Source organism: Mus musculus, chromosome 18, assembly GCF_000001635.26.
Source record: "Mus musculus strain C57BL/6J chromosome 18, GRCm38.p6 C57BL/6J".
NCBI lineage: Eukaryota > Metazoa > Chordata > Mammalia > Rodentia > Muridae > Mus > Mus musculus.
In genome coordinates this window covers 38809065-38829776 of record NC_000084.6, presented here as the reverse complement: position 1 = coordinate 38829776, position 20712 = coordinate 38809065, and the positions used below count along the sequence as shown (strand labels likewise).

Sequence of the window (20712 nt, the reverse complement as noted above, 5' to 3'; positions counted from 1 at the left end):
GACTGCTCTTCCAGAAGACCTGGGTTCAATTCCTAGCATCCATATAGCAGCTTACAACTGTCTGTAACTCGAGTTTCAGGAGATCCAACATCCTCATACAAACACATGCAGGCAAAACAGCAACACACATAAAATAAATAAATAAGTATATAATTTACAACACAGTTGTTTTGAGACAGGGTCTTACTGTATAGCCCAGGCTGCCCTTTTAGCCCCCACGATATACAGCTCAGACTGGCTTTGAACTTGCAGCGATGCTCTTGCTTCAGCTTCCCAAGTGTTGGCATCACTGGAATGTGCTGCCCTGTCTGGTTTGACTTGGCTCTTATTTATGAATATGAAGAAAAAAAAAACTTTGAAAACAGTAAGGACATTCTAAGCCCATTAAAGACATACCAACAGAGAGGGATGGACACCTGACATTAAAGACATACCAACAGAGAAGGATGGACATCTGCCACTCTAGGAGTCTCTCTCACAAGCACAGGCACATGCATTCCCATCCCTGTCAGGAGCCACCCTCTGGCTGTCGTAAGCAACACACACAGGCAGCCGGGGATGGATCTTATTAGAAGGTTTATCCCCAAGGTCATACTTTTACCAATAACTCTAAAAGATCATTTTGGTTTCAGAACTTCCCATAAGGTCAGAGGTGGACTCTGTTGAGATGGCCTCAACTTCCTCTCCACCCTACCTGTTACTTTCCTTTCTTTGGGAGGACCAGGGGACTCTCTAACCCCATACACACTTACCATCTCAGGGTAGGTCCCTCTGGGCTGTGTAGCAATACCTGTCCAAAACCAGATAAGGCCAGAAGTAGCTACAACCCAGTAACTCTCTGAGACTTTGGGTATCTGAACCTTCAGGCCCTAAGTTTACAAGGTTCCACCCTGCCTTCTCTGTATGTATTCCAGGTGGATGATCTGCAAGAAGAATCTCACCCTTCTGACTCTCTGGCCTGTCACTGGGTTGATATCATTCCAGGAAGGACATTTGTTACGTTGGTCATTCGATCACATACAGTCTTTCAACTTTTTTTTTTTTTTTTTTTTTTTTTTTTTTTTTTTTGGAGGCAGGCTCTTGCTATGTACTCTAGACTAGTCTTTATGCTCCCTCCTTCTTTAACTTCTCAAGTGCTGGGAATACAGACATACAATACCTTACTTCTTAACAACTATTAATTATATATCAAGCCTGAATATGACAGTGGTGCACAGTGAAGTTCTTTGCTAGGGCTTATTGGAGGGTGCAGCATTCCCTTATTCTCAGCCATTTCCATACAGCTCCTGAAAGGCTCGTTTGCCACATCAGTCCATTACCTGATGACGGTACTTCTAACTCAGGCAACTTATTTAATTATTTATTATAAATTTATTATTTAAGATAGACTGGGTTATATCTACTGCCGGCCCAGAGTTAAGATGCTCTGCAATGTTCACAAAGGATTGTTAAATGCCAGTGGACTATGTGCATTTTTAAAGCATTCATTAAGAGACCCACAGCACATAAGCTCTCTTTGTGAATAAGCCATCTTTACGGGATAAGCGTAAGTACCAAACCTCATCAAACGATGACCGTTACAGAAAACCACAACTGAACATGATGCATGTCTCAACAGATGATGGGGAGTCTATCCTCAATAGACACATCTACATCACAGCTCTGCATTGAAGGCTCAGGGAACATTGAAAAAGAAGGACAAAAAGACTGTAAGAGCCAGAGGACCTAGAAATGACTGTAAAAACAAGGCTGTAACAATATCAATACACATGCTAACACAGATGGGGGTAATTTCCACAGGGTCCCACCCTAGACTAGAACTGTAGGCAACTAAGAACTGCTGGCAGAAGAAAAATTGGCCTCTCTCAGGGTGAGTCCCCTTATTGGTTGTTCATTACAGAGTGGTCAGCCTTGAAGCCCACAAAAACTAATTCATCAAGTATACTTATATACCTGTGAGTGCATGTGCATGTGTGACTGTGTGTATGCGCGCTCGCGCGCGCGCTCGTCCACAAAGGTATTTGCAAATCAAAGAATGAGAAGCTATTGAATTGAGTGGGGATGGGAAGGGTTAAAGGGAGGATATCAGGGAGTGGTGGGAGAATGGAACGGACAGCGGCAAAGTGACAAATTCTATTTCAGTTAAAATATATTTTATATATTATAAAATTATAATATAAAAGTATACATTAAAATAAATATATAGCTCATAATAAAATGAACATCTGTGCATCATGTGTCCCACATAGACACTCTGCTTCAGGATGTACTTTATATAAAGACTCACACAGAGAAATAGATCCGGCATCCTCAGGCCATAAAAACAGGGGATTTTTAACTTACTCAAGAGATGTCTTAAGGAAGTAAGCTGACATTGAAGGCAGAACAGGAATTAACCAGATGAAGAGGTATGAGCGAGGCCTGACAAGAACATTCCAGACAGAGGTAGCAGCCAGACCAAGTCCCTGCAGCTAGAGAGAACACGCCAGCAGTAAGACTCAAGTATAAAAACTAAGGGTAGGAAGCATGAAATGAACTAGACAGTCCAGGGAGACGGAGACCTGTAGTAGAAAGAAGAAAGTTGGGGGCACTCCACTAGCAACATCTGCAAATAGCTATGCACACAGCTGAATTATAACACATCTCTCGACTTCCTGCCAAAGAACACAAATAATCAGGATCCGAATGCGTGTATCTGGCCTGGGTTCAAATCCATAAGCCTGTGAAATATATTCCAGGCTTGACGGTTTGGAGGCCGAGATTACATTTGTTAAACATTTAGCTTTTCTGCCGTGGCTTTTGTTCCTCGTAGGCAGCAGGTGGAGGACAGGAAAACGCTTTCTGTTCATAACAAATCCCTTTACATGCAAAAGCAAGGCAAGGTTTGCCCCACTCTCCGTGGGTGAGGGTTGGAACAGGGACGATGCGCGTAAGTGAAGACATGACGTGGTTGGCTTATTCCTGCTACACCTCCATGGGAATCTGCATTTGATGTTTTTGTCTAAGTATGGGGGGGGGGGATTCATCGGTCAAAAAAAAAAAAGAATGAAACTGTGTAAAAAGAATCACACGTGGAAATCCACATTCTTTGTAAGACAGAAGCAGAGAGGCAGCCGGGAAACCCTTCCGGGATGATGTCAGCTCCGGGGTTTTGGAAGGAACTGGTTGGATGGGACATCTTCATCCGGGTATTAACACAGAATTGCAAGGTTATTGTCAGATGTAAGGAGGAAGCCCACCGGCCTGGAACACACTGAATAAACCATCTCCTTACAGTCTCTGGATCTCAATGTGAGCCCCAGGGAGAACAAAGGAACCTGGTAGGAAGTGACTGAAGAATGCCTTTGATTCTCTGGTTTCCGTGAGATCACCACCACTTTGAATTGATCTTGTTGCTTTTAGTATGGGGTGGCGATCATCCCGCTTCACTATCAAACAAGATAGTCCTTGCCAAGGGAGGGTGGGTATTAACAGACCCTGAAGAATTAAGCAGAAAATGCCACTGGGACATTTACGCTACTGGAGGGCATGATATAAACCACGTCACTGGAAGGTAGCATGAGAAGGCTGAAAGAGATATGTGCTAGATGCTACAGGAACATGGGTGGGAGGAAAAACCCTGTCCAGGGGAGCCAGAGAAAACTTCCCAGGGGAGCAACTTGGGACTGTGTCTGAAGAGATGAACAGATGCAATGGTTGGACCCTCCAAAATGTCCTGGGCTGATGCCTCCTCACCAGTGTTACAGTGTTTCGAGCTGACTGGGCTATGAGGGCACTGACCTCATCAACGGGACTGGTGACAGAGAACCCAACACCAGCCTTTCTCCTGTCCTCATGGAATGGCATGACAAAAGCTTACAGAGCTACCCTGTCTGCAGTCAGTGATGGGAAAGGCCAGAGAAATGATCGACCAGCCCAGAGACTAGGCATCCCTGCATCAGGAAGAAGCGCTCTCTCCTAAGGATTATAATCACCAGCCTGTCCTCAAGAAGGCTTGGGACACATGGCTTCTCCCTGCCTGATCCAGGAACTCTTAGCCTTAGAGACGAACATAGAAGTTCGAAGTTCGTCTGTGGTATTCATAGAACACCAAGCAAAGGCAGACAGAAAACTCCCTGCAGACTCCAATCAGGGCTCCATGCTTACTGCACGTCTAATCAGAAGTTCACAATCTAAAAACTACTTAGGAGAGATAAATAATTGAGACAAATGGCACCCACTGAACGCCCAAGAGCTCCAGGAGCTGAAATGGATAGATCCACACAAGTCTTGTCCAGTGTGCTGTCTCTTCCTCCCTCTCCTCATCCCTTCTGTCCTTCCTCCCTTCCCTACCCCTTCCCTCCTTTATTTTTCCTTTGATGTAGAGTGCCATATTATATTCCAAGCTGACCCCAAACCAACTATGCAGCCAACACTGCCTTTGAACCCCTGAGTCTTCTCCCTCAGCCACCCAAGTGCTAAGTTACAAGCTCGAGCCATCTCCCCACACTCAACAGAACCACCTTTACAGGGACCTAATGCATGCTTCAAGAAAGACTTAATTTTGAAGGACACAAAGGCTACCATAAACACAAGACAGATTTAACTCAGAAAGCAACTAAACCAAGCTTCAAAGAAGAAATAGAAACTGTAGAATTGGGAGCCTAGGGAGCAGACAACTCAAGTGGCCATGAAAGACGTAACAATAAAATACAGGCTAACTGAAAATTAAATATAACAATAACAATGAAGATTACTAAGACTCTGAAGGGAATCTAATGTCAAGCAGAAGCATGAGAGAAAAAAAAAATAATCTTAAAAAAAAAGAGAGAGAGAGTAAGGAGTAAGACTTTCTGGTTGCTGTCTTCCCAGCCGGCCAGCAACGCCCAATCCTCAGACATAGCTGCAGAAAAAGAGGGAAGGAAGCCTTAGAGGCTGGCGGTGCCAGGTAGCAGAGTTCAGGGCTGAAAACATAGATGGAATCTGCCGGAAAAAAAAAACACTGTCAGAACCAAAACCATGGAAAAATTCTAAAACTGTGAGCATAAATTGCCCAGATGCCTCACCAGAAACTAAAGCATGCTGATGTGACAGACCCTGAAGGACCTAAGGGGAAGATGGACAGACCTGCATAGTAGACACTGTCCATTCTAAACCCAGTACAGATCCCATCTATGATCAAGTCAGGTGGGGAGAAAATGGAACCTTTAAAAACTTTCTTTGTATTAATGTTAATTTATGGGTATATGTGTATGCTCATGTGTGCACATGCCTGTGGAGGTCAAAGTTTGACCCTGGATGTCTTCTTCTAGCACTCTCAACCTTTAAATTCTTTACATGTATTTATTTAAGTGTGTGGGTGGGTGGGTGGGTGTGGGTGTGGGTGTGGGTGTGTGTAGGTGAAGAGATAACTTGTAGGAGTCCCAGGGGTTGATCTCAAGGTAATAGAGTTGGCAGCAAGCCCCTTTACACACTGAACCATCTCACTGGCCCTCCACATTATCTTTCGAGACAAGGGCACACACCGAGCCTGTCACTCACTGATTGGATACACTGGCTGACCAATGAGATCTGGATAACCTGATGTCTCCGCCCACCACCGTGCCCAGCCGATCCAAATTCACATGTGCCCAGTAGATCTTTACCAACTGAGCTGCCTCCCCAGCTCTGGAAAAAAAAAAATTAAATCTTTTAGGTTTAAAAATACCAAAGATAGAGCTCAAAACTGTTTAAAAAGCCGGGGCTGGGTAGGCACCTTAAAAGGAAGATATTAGAGAGTGAATTCTCTCACCGCTGACCTCCTTGGCTAACCATCAAATGACTTAGAAACAGGGGAACCCCCAAGAAGGAAATGTGGAAATATGAAGCCAGAGAAGAGAGCTGTGGGCTCTTGTACACCACACAGGAGATTTCCTGTTGAACCAAAAATGCAACGATCCTCAGAAGAATACGGCAGACTCTAGAGTTGCCATCGAGTATTATCTACAAGGCCCAATTTTCAACCAGAAATTACTACGTATTCCATGACACACGAAGCTGCACTCAGCGCTCAGGGCTAAGCAGCCCAGAGAAACGGACGGTCTTCGAGTAGTTCCAGATGTTGGATTAACAGGCAAAAAAAAAAAAAAAAAAAAAAAAAAAAAAAAAAAAATCTTTAAAGCGGCTATTAAAACCATACTCCAAAAAATTAAAGGAAAATATGATATACTTAATGGACTTTTCAGAACTCTAAACACAGAGGTGGAAACTAAAAAACAAAGAAAAAACCCTCCAAAAACAGTAAGGCTAATACAGAAAGCTGGGATCAAAAGAGAAGAAAACTGAAATGTTAAAGTTCACTACAAGAGCTCAACCAAAAAACTGGGGAGAGCAGAAAACATACCAGAGAACATAAAGAGACTAACAGAGATGCCAAATCCAAACGGCAGAAAGGACATCTGGAATCCCAGCATTGGGAGGTGAGACAGGAGGATTGCTAGGAATCTAGGGCCGAGCAGGGCTACGTCCTAAGACCCTGTCTCTAAAAGATAAGAATAAAACTAAAGAATAAAGTTGAAAAAGAAGTTAAGTAAGCCTCAGAGACCTGGGGGAACAATATCTAAATGTTCGACACAGGTAATTCAGATTCGGGGGGGGGGTACCTCACAAGATGGCTCAGTGGGTAAAGACAATTGCCACCCCATTGTAGCAACCTGAATTCCCTCCTTAAAGTCTAAATAAAGGTGAAAAGAGAGAACAGACATCTCACATTGTCTTCTGAGCTCCATACATTCACAGATGCACAAACACACATCATGAGCAAGTACGTAATAATACTAAAATTAATTTTAATTTTCTTTTTAAAAAACAGAGAGATTTCCTGAAAACTTCCCAAAGGGACATAAGGAAACTGAGATAAAAATGTGTGTCTTGTGTAGAGTGGTGGTTTATGCTCTCATTAAAACTCCCCGTAACTGCTCAGTATAATGTGTGTATAAACTGTATCATATACCTTATTTTAAAAGGGAAGTTGGGGCTGGAGAAATGGGACTCCGAAGTCAAGAGCACTTCCTACCCTTCCAGAAGATGATCCCCAGTAGGTCCATTGATGGCTCACAACCTCCTGGAACTCCAGCTCCAGGGAGACCCGATGTCTCCTGCTTCTGTGGGCGCTGCCGCTCACAAGCACATATCCACTCACAGGCACACACAAAATGAAGGGTGAAAAACAAACCTACTACAAGGGAAGTGAACTATAGCATTGCATGTTACTTAAAAAAACCTAACTAGGTAATATGTAAAGAGAATTAGGAGTGACCACAACATAGCTCTGAAGGAAGTATCCAATATAACATGCTCAGACAATGGTGGGTACCGAGCCAGGAAGACAAGAAGGGGGGCACAGAGGTACAAGACAAAGAACCAACAGAACATGGAGAGATGGGAGGCAAAAGCCCACACACTGGTTTTGATGAGAGATAAGAAGAACCCGAAGCTCCCAGTAGCTTAAGATGCCCTGCACAGGACCAAGAACCTTAAAGAAGTGCACCAGAGAAACCACCCTACCTGTAGCTGTAGGGAAGAGTGGTCACCCATCACGTGGTGGTTAGAGTAGCAGCTGACTTTTCAACACAACCCTAGTAGCAAGGAAAGAAGAGTCCAGTCTTCAGAGAGCTGAGAGAACACACCGGTTAGCCTGTCTGTCGTGGGGACCTTGTCACAGCAGGCCATTTCTGCTCCCAGCCCATCAAAATATGTGCTGTGTTAAGCTGTGAAGGGATTTTTATTTAAAGTAAACAGTGTTAATGTGCTTGAGGTGTTAATGGTAGAACACTGTGGAGTGCCAGCGTTGAGCCAAGCCATTTGAAATATTACTAAAATATGCAGATACGTAAAACTAGGTATAAACTTCTTTTGTGTATATTATTTACAATTATTAAAACTAGACAACTGTATGATATGTAAAAGGCTTTTTATGAATTAAAAAAAATTACAATACCAATAAAATCCAAAATATATGAATACATAGGCAGCAGAGCCTGCTCTCTACCCACCTGCGGATGGTCAGGTGGGCTGTTCCCAGATTCTTAGGCACTGGGGACTGTACCCCAGTCATACTCATTATTTTGAAAAGCTAACCAACTTTATGAAGCATCCCCAAAAAACTTCCATCTGTAGAAAAACTCTCAGTGAAGCGAGGATGCACAGAACGGCTCTACGTAGCAAATATCTAAGTGTCAGTTGTAATATAAGGCCACTGGTCACACCATTCTACACCGGTACATTCCATTTACTTTGCAATGGGAAGACCACCCTTTCCTTGGTCTTTGTGGAAGCACACACTTGGGACCTACAGGAATATGGCCAGAGTGAAGCAGTGGGAATTCAGAGTAAGTTAATAATGCTTCCAGAAAGACCAACACCACAGAGAGAGAGAGAGAGAGAGAGAGAGAGAGAGAGAGAGAGAGAGAGAGAGAGAGAGAGGGAGAGAGAGAGAGAGAGAGAGAGAGAGAGAGAGAGAGAGAGAGAGAGAGAGAGGGAGAGAGAGAGAGAGAGAGAGAGAGAGAGAGATGCACACACACCATCAGCATCCTGGAAATGAAAGAATTTAAGCCAACTGAATCACTTGGCCTGAATTAAACCTGGCTTCACGGTGCATACCTATAGTCCCAGAACTTTGGAGGTAGAGGCAAGAGAATCAGGGGTTTAAGGTCATCCTCAATTACATATGGAGTTCCAAAGGCAATGGGATGATGTAAGGAAAGGGGGTGTGTGTGCTAACACAGGTTACAACGTGCAGTGAAACTTGAAATCATTACTCTAACTCTACACCAGACCCACAAGATCAAACATTGCCACATCCATATATTCTGGGTATCTAGAATGAGCAAATTCATAGAGCAAGAAAGACTAGAGCCTGCCACGGGCTGGAGGGAATAGGGGCTACTGCCTAATGTTTAGCAGTTTCATTTAGGTGAAGAAAAAGTCAGAAATCAAACAGCAATGGCTGCACAACACTGTAAATACAATTAATGCCACCAAATGATACACTTAAAATGGCTAAAGGAACAAATTTATGTTTTATCTGTGACATTATAAAATGTGTGTACATGCATATTAGAAGATATGTGTGTGCGGACAGATATACCACACATTTTTTCAAAAAAGCAGAAACCCAAATAATTGGGTTATCAATCCCAATATCCTTCAACAGGTAAAAGAATGCAAAAACGGGTACACCCATATGTTGGAATAAAATGGGATAAATTATTAATGCATAAGGAAAAGGTGCATTAAACTCAAGGGCATTAGGCCCAGTGAGTCATGCTCTCAAAGTGGGACAGAGACCACATTGGTGCTGCCAGTGTAGTGGGGGGCAGGGATAATGACAAAAGAAAATGCTTTGTGACAATGGGACCTGATTGCAATACTGTGGATTTATACAGACGTGAAAATGCATAGGAATTAGTCACCAAGATTTCTAAAGTCAAGTTCAAAAAAATACGTGGTAGACAAAATGACAGTGATTGCTATGGTTGCCGTCATAACTGCCCATAAGTGCTTCCTCTCCCAAGCCACTCTGGGTTTCCCATGGATTTCTCTCTCTTAAGATTGGCTAAAGATCATTATCTGGGAAGCATGCCTTGTAAAGCTGTAACAAAGGATCCATATTTCTATTCTGAGAAGAGACCCCGTTCCCTGCACCTGTCCATTTTGTGGACTCACAGTTTGTTTTTTTATCTGTGATGTTTTTCCTGGACAAAACTTTTCCACTTGGGAACAAGAAATGTGGCCATATCCCAGTGTAACGCCCATAGAGAGTCCTGGGAAACATCAGGATACTTATCCCTCACGGCAGAAGCAGGCGCTCCTTCCTTCTGAGGCAAGACTTGGAAGATGTGTGTTCTCACAGCTCAACTATCCTACGTGTTTGATGACAGCAGCCCTGAAATCCTGGTTTGTGACAGTGAGGACCTGGAAATAGACTCTTCCTCAAGTCCCCAAATAGACCCTATCAAACACAAAAGACTTCAGGGAACTCTAGATCCAAACCTGTGGTCTCAAGAGAAGAGCAGCCAGTGGAGGCTCCCAGCTATCTTGAAGTAACTCATGCTGCAGTGGCTTCTCTGGCCTCTGGAAGCCTCTGGAAGACCTGTGAGACATTATTTATGAACTGAATAAACTGGAGAGAAAGCAAAGCAAGAGCCGTTTTATCTCCCCCTTGTACTTCCTCACCTCCCTTGCTGTGGTGGGATGTCACCAGTGAATGAGTATCTTGGAAGCAAGCCATTTATCAAAGCTCTCAATTAGGAAGGTGGAAGGTGGCTTCGGCCATCTTCTAACACCTCATTAACCTCCTCACGGGCCTTCCGCTGAGGCGGGAAGCTCAGGAACAACTTTGAGGGGTGGCTCCTTAGGCTCACACAGAAGAGGAAATGGCAGCACTTTGCTCTAAAAACGACCCACACCCCTTTTGACCATAAGAGTTGTGCCAGATCACGAACCAAACAGGAAGGACGTGACAAGGAGAGGAAGATGTGCTAGGCTTTCCTCAATTTAGGAGCATACACCTTTACCCAAAGGAAAAGAGAGAAAGCAGAACCAGTCATCCATTTTTCACTGGTTTTTTAGTAAGGATGACTTCCTAACTCCTCTCTGCACAGACATCTACAAATAAATAGCCAGGGACTAAAGCTATTCCATCAGCCAAACGCTGCATGCTTTGTGAATCTTGAACTAAGCCCAAGTACTACATTTTTTTTTTCTTTTAAACCCAAGTGAAAACTGTGTGTGTGTGTGTGTGTGTGTGTGTGTATGTGTAAAACTTGTGTTTTATATACACAAATAAACCTTAGAGATACAGTTCAACTGAAGCCAGGTCCGTTTATCCCATGACTGGTGAGCCCAAACATGAAATTATTCCCCTAACCAGCAACACACATACACACACAGTATTCTAAAAATGGAGGAAGAAATGAGATTCTGATGAAGCAAGGAATCTAGCTTCTGGTGAGAACTGCAGGAAATGGGCCCAGAGGATCTTGCAAAGCTTTGGATAACATTCAAAACTAGATTTTATCTGAATCTATGACAGGCTCAGTTGCCCAAAGGGAACATTGTCCCTTCCTTCATTGATTACCTGCTAAAAGAACGGTAGAGAGTGGGCTGGAAAGATAGGTCCGTGGGTAAAGGCACCTGCTGCTAAGCCAAGAACTGAGATCTGTGGCTGGATGAGATGCAGCACAAAGGGTCTCTTGTCAGAATAGAAATATGGACCTTTAATGGTAATTATGAAACATGATTCCCAGCTAAAGATCTTTGGCCAATTTTAAGATATAGAGAAATCCATGGGAAATGGAGAAGGGCGTGGGAGAGTGGCGTGAGGGAAGAAGCATTTATGGGGTGTTACAAAAGCAACAATAGCAACTGCTGTCATTTCTTCTACCTGACATTCAAAAAAAAAAAAAAAGGTAGAATGAAAGAGTCAAGTCCTCCCAGTTATTCTCTGATCTCTGTGCGCACTCACTAAATAAGCAAACAACACGCAACAGAAATAGTTTTTACAGAAAGATATGGAGCTTATTTTTAAAGTCAAATGGTCCACCAAGAAGCTAAAAGATGGCTTCTCAACCCTACCTGTTTTATTTGGTCTAAAGCAAAGTTAGCAGAGCTATGGGATTTCTGTTTCTGGATCTCTCCAGAAGGTTCTAATAGACATTTCTGTGGTCTAATTGACTGGAAAAGATTCCAAACGCGACAGAAATACAAGAGAAGACATGTCATTTCATTTTCTTAAAAATTCATGGTACACATGGGCAGACTGCTAGACAAGCAAGAACTTTAATGTATAGTGAAAATATTAACACTGGAGATGAAAAAAAAAAAGATGAAAGCAGAGATCTGTGGAACAGGCATAGAGCACGTATACAGACAAGTTGCTCCACTGGAGAACTAAGGAATGGTGCAGGCCTGGCCTGTGCCTTCCCCATCTCCCACTCTCTTCCAGTTAGCCTTTCTCCTCAGGGTCCCTCTGATCCTCTTCCGGTCACCATAGGTAGCTGTAGCTGCTCTCATGCCTTTAAGGAGACTTTGAGATTGATTCCCAGTCTTCATATAATCTTCTGCAGAGAGATGTGGGCCAGTTGGTTCACCTGACCACTGGGCACCGACTGGTAGGTAATCTGTAAGTATCCTGTAAACCATCCATGTTCCCTTCAGTCCCTAATCTGTTTCCCTTCCCCTGTTCATCATGAAGATTCTGAACACCAAAGTACAGATCACTACAAAATGGTTCCTGTGGTGTTTCCTCAGTCTTAGAAGGCCAAAGGGTCAACATATCACATAGACATCCCTCTCATCCCTGAGCTGGGAGAACAGGCATGGGGAAGGGGACTTGCTCATGATGAGGGTGATAGGGAGTTTTCAAAAGACAGGAATGGGTTGTCTGGGGTTGGAGTGACTGGTCACGGGATCCTCTAAGGATTCCAGGGCCTCTTAGTTCTTAAGCTCCTTGTAACTATCTGTAAGACCTACTCTGAGTTTATAAGATGGAGTTGCAAAACATACATAAACTGTGGTTAATAATTCATAATATCAGCTAGGCTTGTTGGCAGGGGTTTACAATCCAGCTATTTAGGAGGTTGAGGCAGAAGAATCAAAAGGTAAAAGGCCTACCTCTTACTCAGAGTGAGTTCAAAACCATCCTGGGTAACTTAAAGAGTCCCTGGCTCAATGACAAAAAGTAAAAAGAGAGCCAAGACTCTCGACCTGACAACAGCAGATGGTGCCCAGAGAAGACCATCACAAGATCAAGCCAGTCGTGTTCTAGCAAGAAGGGGAGAGAAACTCACAAGCCACGAACAGTTGATAGCTTCTGGAGGAAGGAGAGTCAGTTTCCTTTAAGGGTGAGACCTTTGGTAGATAGACCATGATCCAATGGATGGCCCCACACACTGTGAATAGGTAGAAAGGGGGTAGAAAGCAGGGACAGGTCTTGGAGAAATTGAGGCAAGGGGTAAGGGTGAATATAACCAAATTACATTGTATAATATTCTCAAGTTAATAAAGCACTGCATTAGAACATACCCAGTTACCTAGTGTAGTAGAGCACACCTTTAATCCTAAAACACGACGGGCACAGGCAGATGGATCTCTGTGAGTTCAAGCCCAGCCTGGTCTACATAGTAAGTTTCAAGTCAGCCAGAGCTATATAGTGAGACCCTGTAACAATCTTTAGACTCTTGTAGAAAATGGAACAACAGTCTTCTAGAAGGATGGAATATTCAGCCATCTTTGAGTCTTGCCCTGGATCTTCTTTGTGTCTAAGCACCACCCCCAGCTGAAGCCAAGGCAAACCCCTTTCTCTGTTCTCCTTCATAATGGCTCAGACATCCTGCCGATTTTACAGAGGACTGTTAAACAAGCAAACAAAATAAGGAACAACCATTTCCTCACGCTCAAATTCAAGACCTAGTGTGTAGACATAAGGTGACTGTCGGCCTCCTTAACTTTTCTCTTACAAATGAGGAAACTCATCTACAGTTTCCTGGTTTCCTCCTCCTTCCATAAAACCTAAGCATGCAAGCCAAGCTCCTTGCCAATGAGCCACACCTCTGGCCCCTTATCTATAATTTTCAGAGAGAAAAACATCCAAAAAGAGTAGGAGCATTATCACAAAATGACTGATCCTGCCTGAAAGTGTGTTCCTCCTTGGGTCTGTACTGTTGGGTCTCCCAGTACCATCTTGGTTCTGGCAGCCACTTTATTCAAGTCTTGTGATTCAAGTCCAATTCCTACTCTGCTAACAAATGAAACACTGTGTCTCATAACCTCCCTCCTGGTTTGGGTTTCCTGTCTATGCTATGTGGCTGGTTTATAGAAAAGTTACCAGATGTGTAGGGCTAACATTCTTAGACTTACACAAATGGCCATGCTTCTGCTAACCTGTTCCAGCTTCAATTGTGAAGATCTCAAAAGGTGCATTACACAGTCAGTCTGCTAATGCCTTCATCATGCAACCATTCTACGGGTACATGAATACACACACTTACTTGCTTAACACAGTAAGAATTAGACCACATTTACTGATGGTGATGGTGATTCTTCTTATAATGGTTAGCCCCAAATACCAACAACCTGTGGATGTAGCTTCATTCCAAATCTGAAAACCATCATAATGTGTTCTTTGTCCTGACTCGGCTAATTCAGACCTCCAAGATCATGATCTGCATGCCAACTCAGGAGAGCAGAGAATCAGCCTTGATCCACAGGAATGCTATTTCCCTGAAGGCCCCCAAACCTCATAAAACAGTGGTTTTCAAATATCTTGGCTATCTCTATGGGATGGGGATGAGAGACAGTCTTTATATTTGTAAATGGTTGAGGGGGGCACATTATATGATGTGTAAGATTCCTTTTCTTGAAATTTGTATATGAATCTAAATTTTCTTTGGTTTGCTTTACTAGCCAACTTTAATGAGAAATTCACCTTTTTCTTGCCCCCGCCCCTTTCAGGGACTTACTGGGGAGAAATGGAAGTGTCTCCCTTCCCCCACCCCACTCTGCAGAGCCGAATTTGTTTTCCGGAGGTCTTAGCACCTCCTCTCACCACTCATTCCCCGTCCCAATCTCTGCTTTTAGAAACAAGCTGCATTTTTGGTTGCTGGATCATCCGGAGTTGGAGGCTGAGGCCACTGCTTTGTGCTGAAGAAGCAGAAGCAGCCAGACTCAATAGGGCGGCTGAAATTCTTTACAAGGTCAAGGCTTAGGAGTTTCCGTGTATAGTGTTTGAACATCTGTGCCCTGTTGGCACACCATGTGCTGAACAGGAATGGAGAATAACTGTGAAGCCACAAAACTTTAAGAGTAATGCCAGGGGCTTCTACACCGTCCCTGGGCTTGTAGAAAAGCTCTGGGGAAAGACGTCACTGGTCCCCTGAGGCAGTAATGCCCAACAGGCAGCCAAGAAAAACCACCCACAAGTCGCAATAAATACCCCCAACACTTCTCCATTCCACTCATGTGGCCTGTAGTGTTCTGGTACCCAACAGAGGAAAAGCATTGTGAGAAATGAAACCTGGGGGCTGAAGAGGTGGCTCAGCAGTTAAGAGGCACTTGCTGCTCCTAAGGAGGATCTGAGTTCAATTCCATCCTCCATATCAGACAGCGCACAACCATCCAGTCCCAAGGAACCTGAGGCCCTCTTCTGGCCTTTGAAGATACTTGTCCACAGGCACATACAAAGACACATTAAAGAGAAAGAAAGAAAGAAAGAAAGAAAGAAGGGAGGGAGGGAGGGAGGGAGGGAGGGAGGGAGGGAGGGAGGGAGGGAGGGAGGGAAACAAACTACTCAGCAATAACAAACTACCAATATCCCATAACAGCATACACAAGACACAAAAAGCATTACTACTCCTCTGAGCCCAAGAGACAGGATTAAAACATTTATGTGCAAAACTAGAGATGAGCAGCTCTATTTGTGTGCAGCCCTGGAGAAGACAGAGCAAGTGACAGAGCAGATCAGCAGAACCCGAGATGGGAAGAGGAATGAGGGGGCCAGGGTGACCTGGACCATGAGCGGAAAGTATGCACTGACCATGGAAGCGCGTAGAGGGATGAGCCCTCTTCAAAGCTCATCAAAACGGAACTAGGCTTGGATGCTATTGGTTATGTGTAAACTGGCTAAAAATGTATTTTTAAAAACCTCTTAAATTAGGGGCCAGGTTTGTAGCATAGTGTTAGGGCATATGCCTAGCATACATATGAGGTGCTGGGCTTGCTCTCTAGAACCACCAAAAAGAAAAACCTTTGAAACCAAGCTTGTGTAATGGGACCTGGTATTTAAAAATGTTACAATATCCAATGCAATTGGCCTGAGGAGGTCTGATCACTAAAGTAAAACTTTCTTCCATCACCAAGGATTTTGTGATGTAGCCACATGGGAGGCTTAAGAGAGGTATGAACAGCATAAAATAAACCCTGACAAGTTTTATATGTCCAATAACTACCAGGAAGGGAGATTGTATCAAAATCCACAAAAATGATACTGGGGAGATAGCATAATGGGTAGAGGGGCCTGTCCTGAAATATGAAGACCTCAGTATCTCCAGGACCTAGATAAAAATCTAGGTACCTTTGTGTGTACCTGTAAGCCTCGCCGGGGTCAGTTGAGAGAAAGGAGCTCGAGGTTCCTTAGGGCTTGCTGGACAACCAGCCTCGCTGAAGAACTGGTGAGGTCCTGGTTCAGAGACACACCTTGTCTTACTGGAGGTCAGGAGACAGCTGATATCAACATCTGGTCTCTATCTATCTATCTATCTATCTATCTATCTATCTATCTATCTATCTATCTATCCTCACACACACATATATATATATGCATAAATGTACATGCATATCTGTACATACATGCGCACCCACAGACAACTTGGTCACACACACTACACACACACACACTACATACACGTACACACTACACACACACTACACACACATTCCACAAGCATAATGTCCTTTGATGGTCCCTAAAAACTTGGATTTCAAGGCTTCCAGGGGTTAAGAGCCCTTTTTCAAGCTGACTAAAATTTTCTTTTCTTTTTCTTGGCAAGTCTAGCTCATTGGAAGCTTCTAGAAACTAAGTGAAGTTCTCAGATGACTGCAAGAAATGGGGACTTCAGACTTCAGTCCTATAACCACTTAGGCCTGGATTCTGCCAGAAACCTGAATGAGGTTGTGAGAAGTTCCTTTCCCCAAGGCTCCAAAGTTTGGTCCACCAGGCACCTGAGATGGCTCTGGGAGACAGGTCAGGGCAGCTGCCCATCTTCCTTCAACCAAGAGGAGTCCATCCTTGCCAAAGTGGAAAAAGAGATGGATGTTAGTAATTTGGAGATATTGGAGTTTTATTCACTTTGCAACCTCACTTGATAGAGATTTGTCGCATGAAAGGACAGGAGAGTACTGCCTTCCAGTTGGCCCACTACATCAGTTTAAAATAAACCACTTTGTTGTTAGACTTGCATGGAACGTTTATGTTTGCAAGCCAATAGGCCCAAAGAGTTAGTGTGTTTCTTTAATTCTTTGCCTCTTCCCAGACAACGCCTTAGGCAGGGAACAGACAGCACTGTAAAGAGCTGTTTAAAAAAAAAAAAAAAAGAGTTGTGAATGAGCGTAGGCTCCCAGCAGAAGTTTGCTCTAATGTTCTACAATCCAAGGGGAGACCAACTGGGAAGCACGATTTTAAAAAGACGCTGCCCATCCAAACAGTGAGAAGTAGATACGTTTTCATGTGTTTTCTTTGGAACATTTCTGTTGGCAGCCATACTCATTTGGTTAATGGAATATTCTTGACTCATTAAACAGGCTCATTTAGGGGAAGGAACCACGGCAATGGGGAAGGAAGTAGAGCCAGCAGTTCTCCCTTGGCACAGACTCCAAGAGTGGTGCCTTTTCAACAGCCCTCACAGATAGCACGTTGACACGAGGGGTGGTTGAATCTCGATGAAAGACGCAAGAAAAGGCAGCCGGGGAGGAAGACTGCCAGCCTCCTGGGAAGGAAGTTGAAAGGTGGGGCCTCTGTTAGGGGCCATCTTGGCACCTTGGGCTGAGGGGTGAGGAATACTGGTCAATGCCAGGCTCTACCTCCAGGCTGATCGTGTTTGCACTTGGCCCTGGCATTAGCTCTGCATCTCATCTGCCAAGTCTGCTCACTCGGAGACCCAGCCCAGCCCATCTCCCAGGACACGTGGCAGCATGGCTTTACAAGACAGCTCTCGATCCCTGTCCTTCACCTCAGAAACGTGAGCTGGGCAATTTTCATTATTCTCCCTAATTACTTTAAGCATGAGTTCAAATATTGGATAGATATGCATGGAAGTAGAAGCAGCTTGCATCCCAGTGTGAAGTGGGGCCAGACTACAAATGCCAAAGCCTTGTCCCTAACAACCACTTCTTCCAGCAACCTCTCCAGACAGCGCCTCCAGCTGGAGATCAAGTGTCAAATATATGAGCCTTTGGGGCACATTTTAAAGCATTCAGATCCACTTCCTATCACTACACATAAAATACGCAAGAAACAGTGTTAGAGTCTTCAGCACCACCGACCGACGTTCTTTGCAAGACTGATTCATGGGCAATAAAATTGGGTTCTCAGCTTGGAATAGAAAGAATAAAGTTTACAACAAAATGTTAAGGTGGAAGTTAGGTTTTCCAAAACTAATCAACTTCCAGAAATACAAACCATTCAGTTAAAGAATGGTCCCCCCACCCCTCCACCCTACCCCCACTTCCTACACTGAGTTTCACTCAACAATATTATAAATAGTGGCAAGGCATCCAGAGGAAGGCAGGAAAACTCTACATGGGCTTTGCCATTTCCCCGTTTTATTTATTCTACTCCAGAAAGCGGGGCATGAAGTCACATAAACTCCTGCAATCTAGAGGCTAAACTGTATTTTATAAATTGCACTTTATGTTAAATAAACAAACTTTCTAAAGTACTGTGATTTGTTAAGGAAGAATGCACGTCTGGATTTAATGAGCCTCAGATGTCCTTTGCTCTGAGGCTGCCTGAACTTGACCATGAATGGAAAAGTCTAAAGCCCTGGAAGGTATTCACATGTGTGGCTATGGATCTGTCTTCCCAGAGACTTCCTTCTTCATTCAGAGATGAATTCCCTGCCCTGGCCCTTGTAGGGCTACCCAATAGGGACCAAGAGGCCCATCCAGGTGAAGGTTGATGGGGAGAGCTTGCAATGGCCTCTAAACATGAGACGCAAAAGCTCCCTTGCTGACTCCATACAAGTTTCTCCTAAGACTGCCCATTCTCAGCTCATACCCTTATTCTAACCTCCACTGACAGATTTCATCTGCAAACAGGTTCATGTGAGAGGCTCTTCCCCCCTCAGAGGGGAAGGCGCCTGCCTTCTCATGGCCACACACTATTGCTTCTGGCATACGCATGCAGCTGGCACACACCACAGAGCTGCAGAGGAGGTTCAACATTCATTGCTGCTGGCTTTGTTAGTTTTCAGGGTCAGAAGTCTCCAAGACAGAAAGCTCTAGACTATGGAACCCAGATTCTCTACATCCTCTGCAGATTCCAGAGCTTGCCATGCTAAGGTCATAAAAAACAAAGGGAGACTGGCCTACTCTCAGCCCAGAGCAGTCAGGGAGAGTAGAAAGGCAAGCTGGCTCTCTGGATGAGATTCTTGAGTCTGTTTCTCAGTTTCTAACATCTTATGAATATGCCACAATAATATAAGATGGTATCCACAGAGTTTGGACAGAAGGATACAAAGCCCCTTTGTAAGCAATGGAGATGTGGCCCCACATGGTACAGCCCATGCTTCGCATGCAAGAAACCTGAATTCAAACCCTAGCACCACACAAACAAGGTGTCGTGGTGTATGCCTGTTTTCCTAGCACTCAGGAGGCAGAAGCAAAAAGATCAGAAGTTCTAGGCTTCCCTCAGCTACTTAAATGTTTTCAAGGCCAGTCTGAGATACTTGAAACACTGTGTCAAAATCGACAACAGCAATTTCCCCCTGTAACATTTTTTTTTGCAACTTTTCTTTAATCCTAAAATTAGGCAAATGTGAAAGTTTTAGAAACTTGTGACTCTGAAAGAATTGGAGCCCAGTGTGATACCCAGCAGAATAAAATCCAGCACCAGCCACAGAAGACACTGTGCACCCTGGCATTTCTCACATACTGCACTTAGAGCCAAGTGCCGGCCGCCAGGAGGACTGAAGTCTCATGACAAATGTGTTCCCTGACTACCAGTTTCTGCCAGCTTCTCTTGGATGAGGGAACAGAAGCATAAGGAGGCGAGACAACTGTCCCCAAGTCACACAGCTGGTAAGAGCAGAAGGATTCGGGCTTAAAAAGAATGCATTCAAACATTGTTCCTTATCTGCCGTGCAGTAGCACCTGCCCCCTCTTCCAGACCCCTTTTCAAAGCCATTTCTCCCCTTTGCAAGATGGAAACAGTTTCCTTGAAAAGTAGCCTAAATAAAACAGCATCTGATGAAGGAGTGCTCTGTTAGGGCTCTTGTTTAGGAGACAGAGAGATGGGTGCTTTTCTTATATTCTTTCATGGTTTTAAATGATAAAAGTCATCCATGAACATGAAGAAGCAACAGACAAAAGCCAACGCTGCTGGTACACCCTAGATATAAACTAGGTGTGCCTTGGTGTGCTCCAGTTTACTTGGAGGAAAAACAAAACAAAACCGTTTCGCTCATCAGATCTTCCATGGGGGAAACTGTGGCTGCCTTCGGGAGTTTGTGAAATGATTCCAGGGAAAAATTAAGAGCTGAATGCTGAGCTCCACATAACAAGCACCTGAAGTTACCCCCAAGACGGTCAAAAGTACTCAGAAGGATTTTAGATGCAGTCTGGGTTCACCATCCCTATAGGTTATAGAGGCAGGAAAGGTTTCCATGGCTTCCTAAGTGTCTTTAATTCTTTATTTTAAATTTGTGTGTGTGTGTGTGTGTGTGTGTGTGTGTGTAGAGGCATAGATTTCCCTGAAGCTAGAACTCCAGGCATCTGTGAGCCACCCTAGGTGGGTGTTAGGAAGCAGAATCTCTACAGGAGCAGACCATGCTCTTAAGTGCTAAACCATCCTTACCCACAGCGTCTGTGGATTCACGGGAGTCCAGCTCAGTAAGAAGAGCACTTCCCTGGCATGCGACTGCTTGAGGTGTACTCTCCCGCACCAAATAAGCACATGCCTGCAAACCCAGTTCTCAAGAG

General features: G+C 44.1%; 1 protein-coding gene across 7 annotated transcripts in view; it reads right to left on the bottom strand.

The window, feature by feature from the left end:
- Positions 1–20712, bottom strand: part of Arhgap26 (Rho GTPase activating protein 26) — a 774669-nt gene that overhangs the window by 546509 nt on the left and 207448 nt on the right. For 6 of the 7 annotated variants that reach the window (XM_017317984.1, XM_017317986.1, XM_017317987.1 and 3 more), the window contains exon 1: positions 10012–10137. The exons of the other annotated variant lie outside the window; for it this stretch is intronic. In XM_017317984.1, coding sequence (XP_017173473.1) covers positions 10012–10122 — 111 coding nt within the window. In that variant the 5' untranslated portion in view covers positions 10123–10137. Of the gene's footprint in view, positions 1–10011; positions 10138–20712 lie in introns of those variants that run through there. 7 annotated transcript variants of the gene reach the window in all.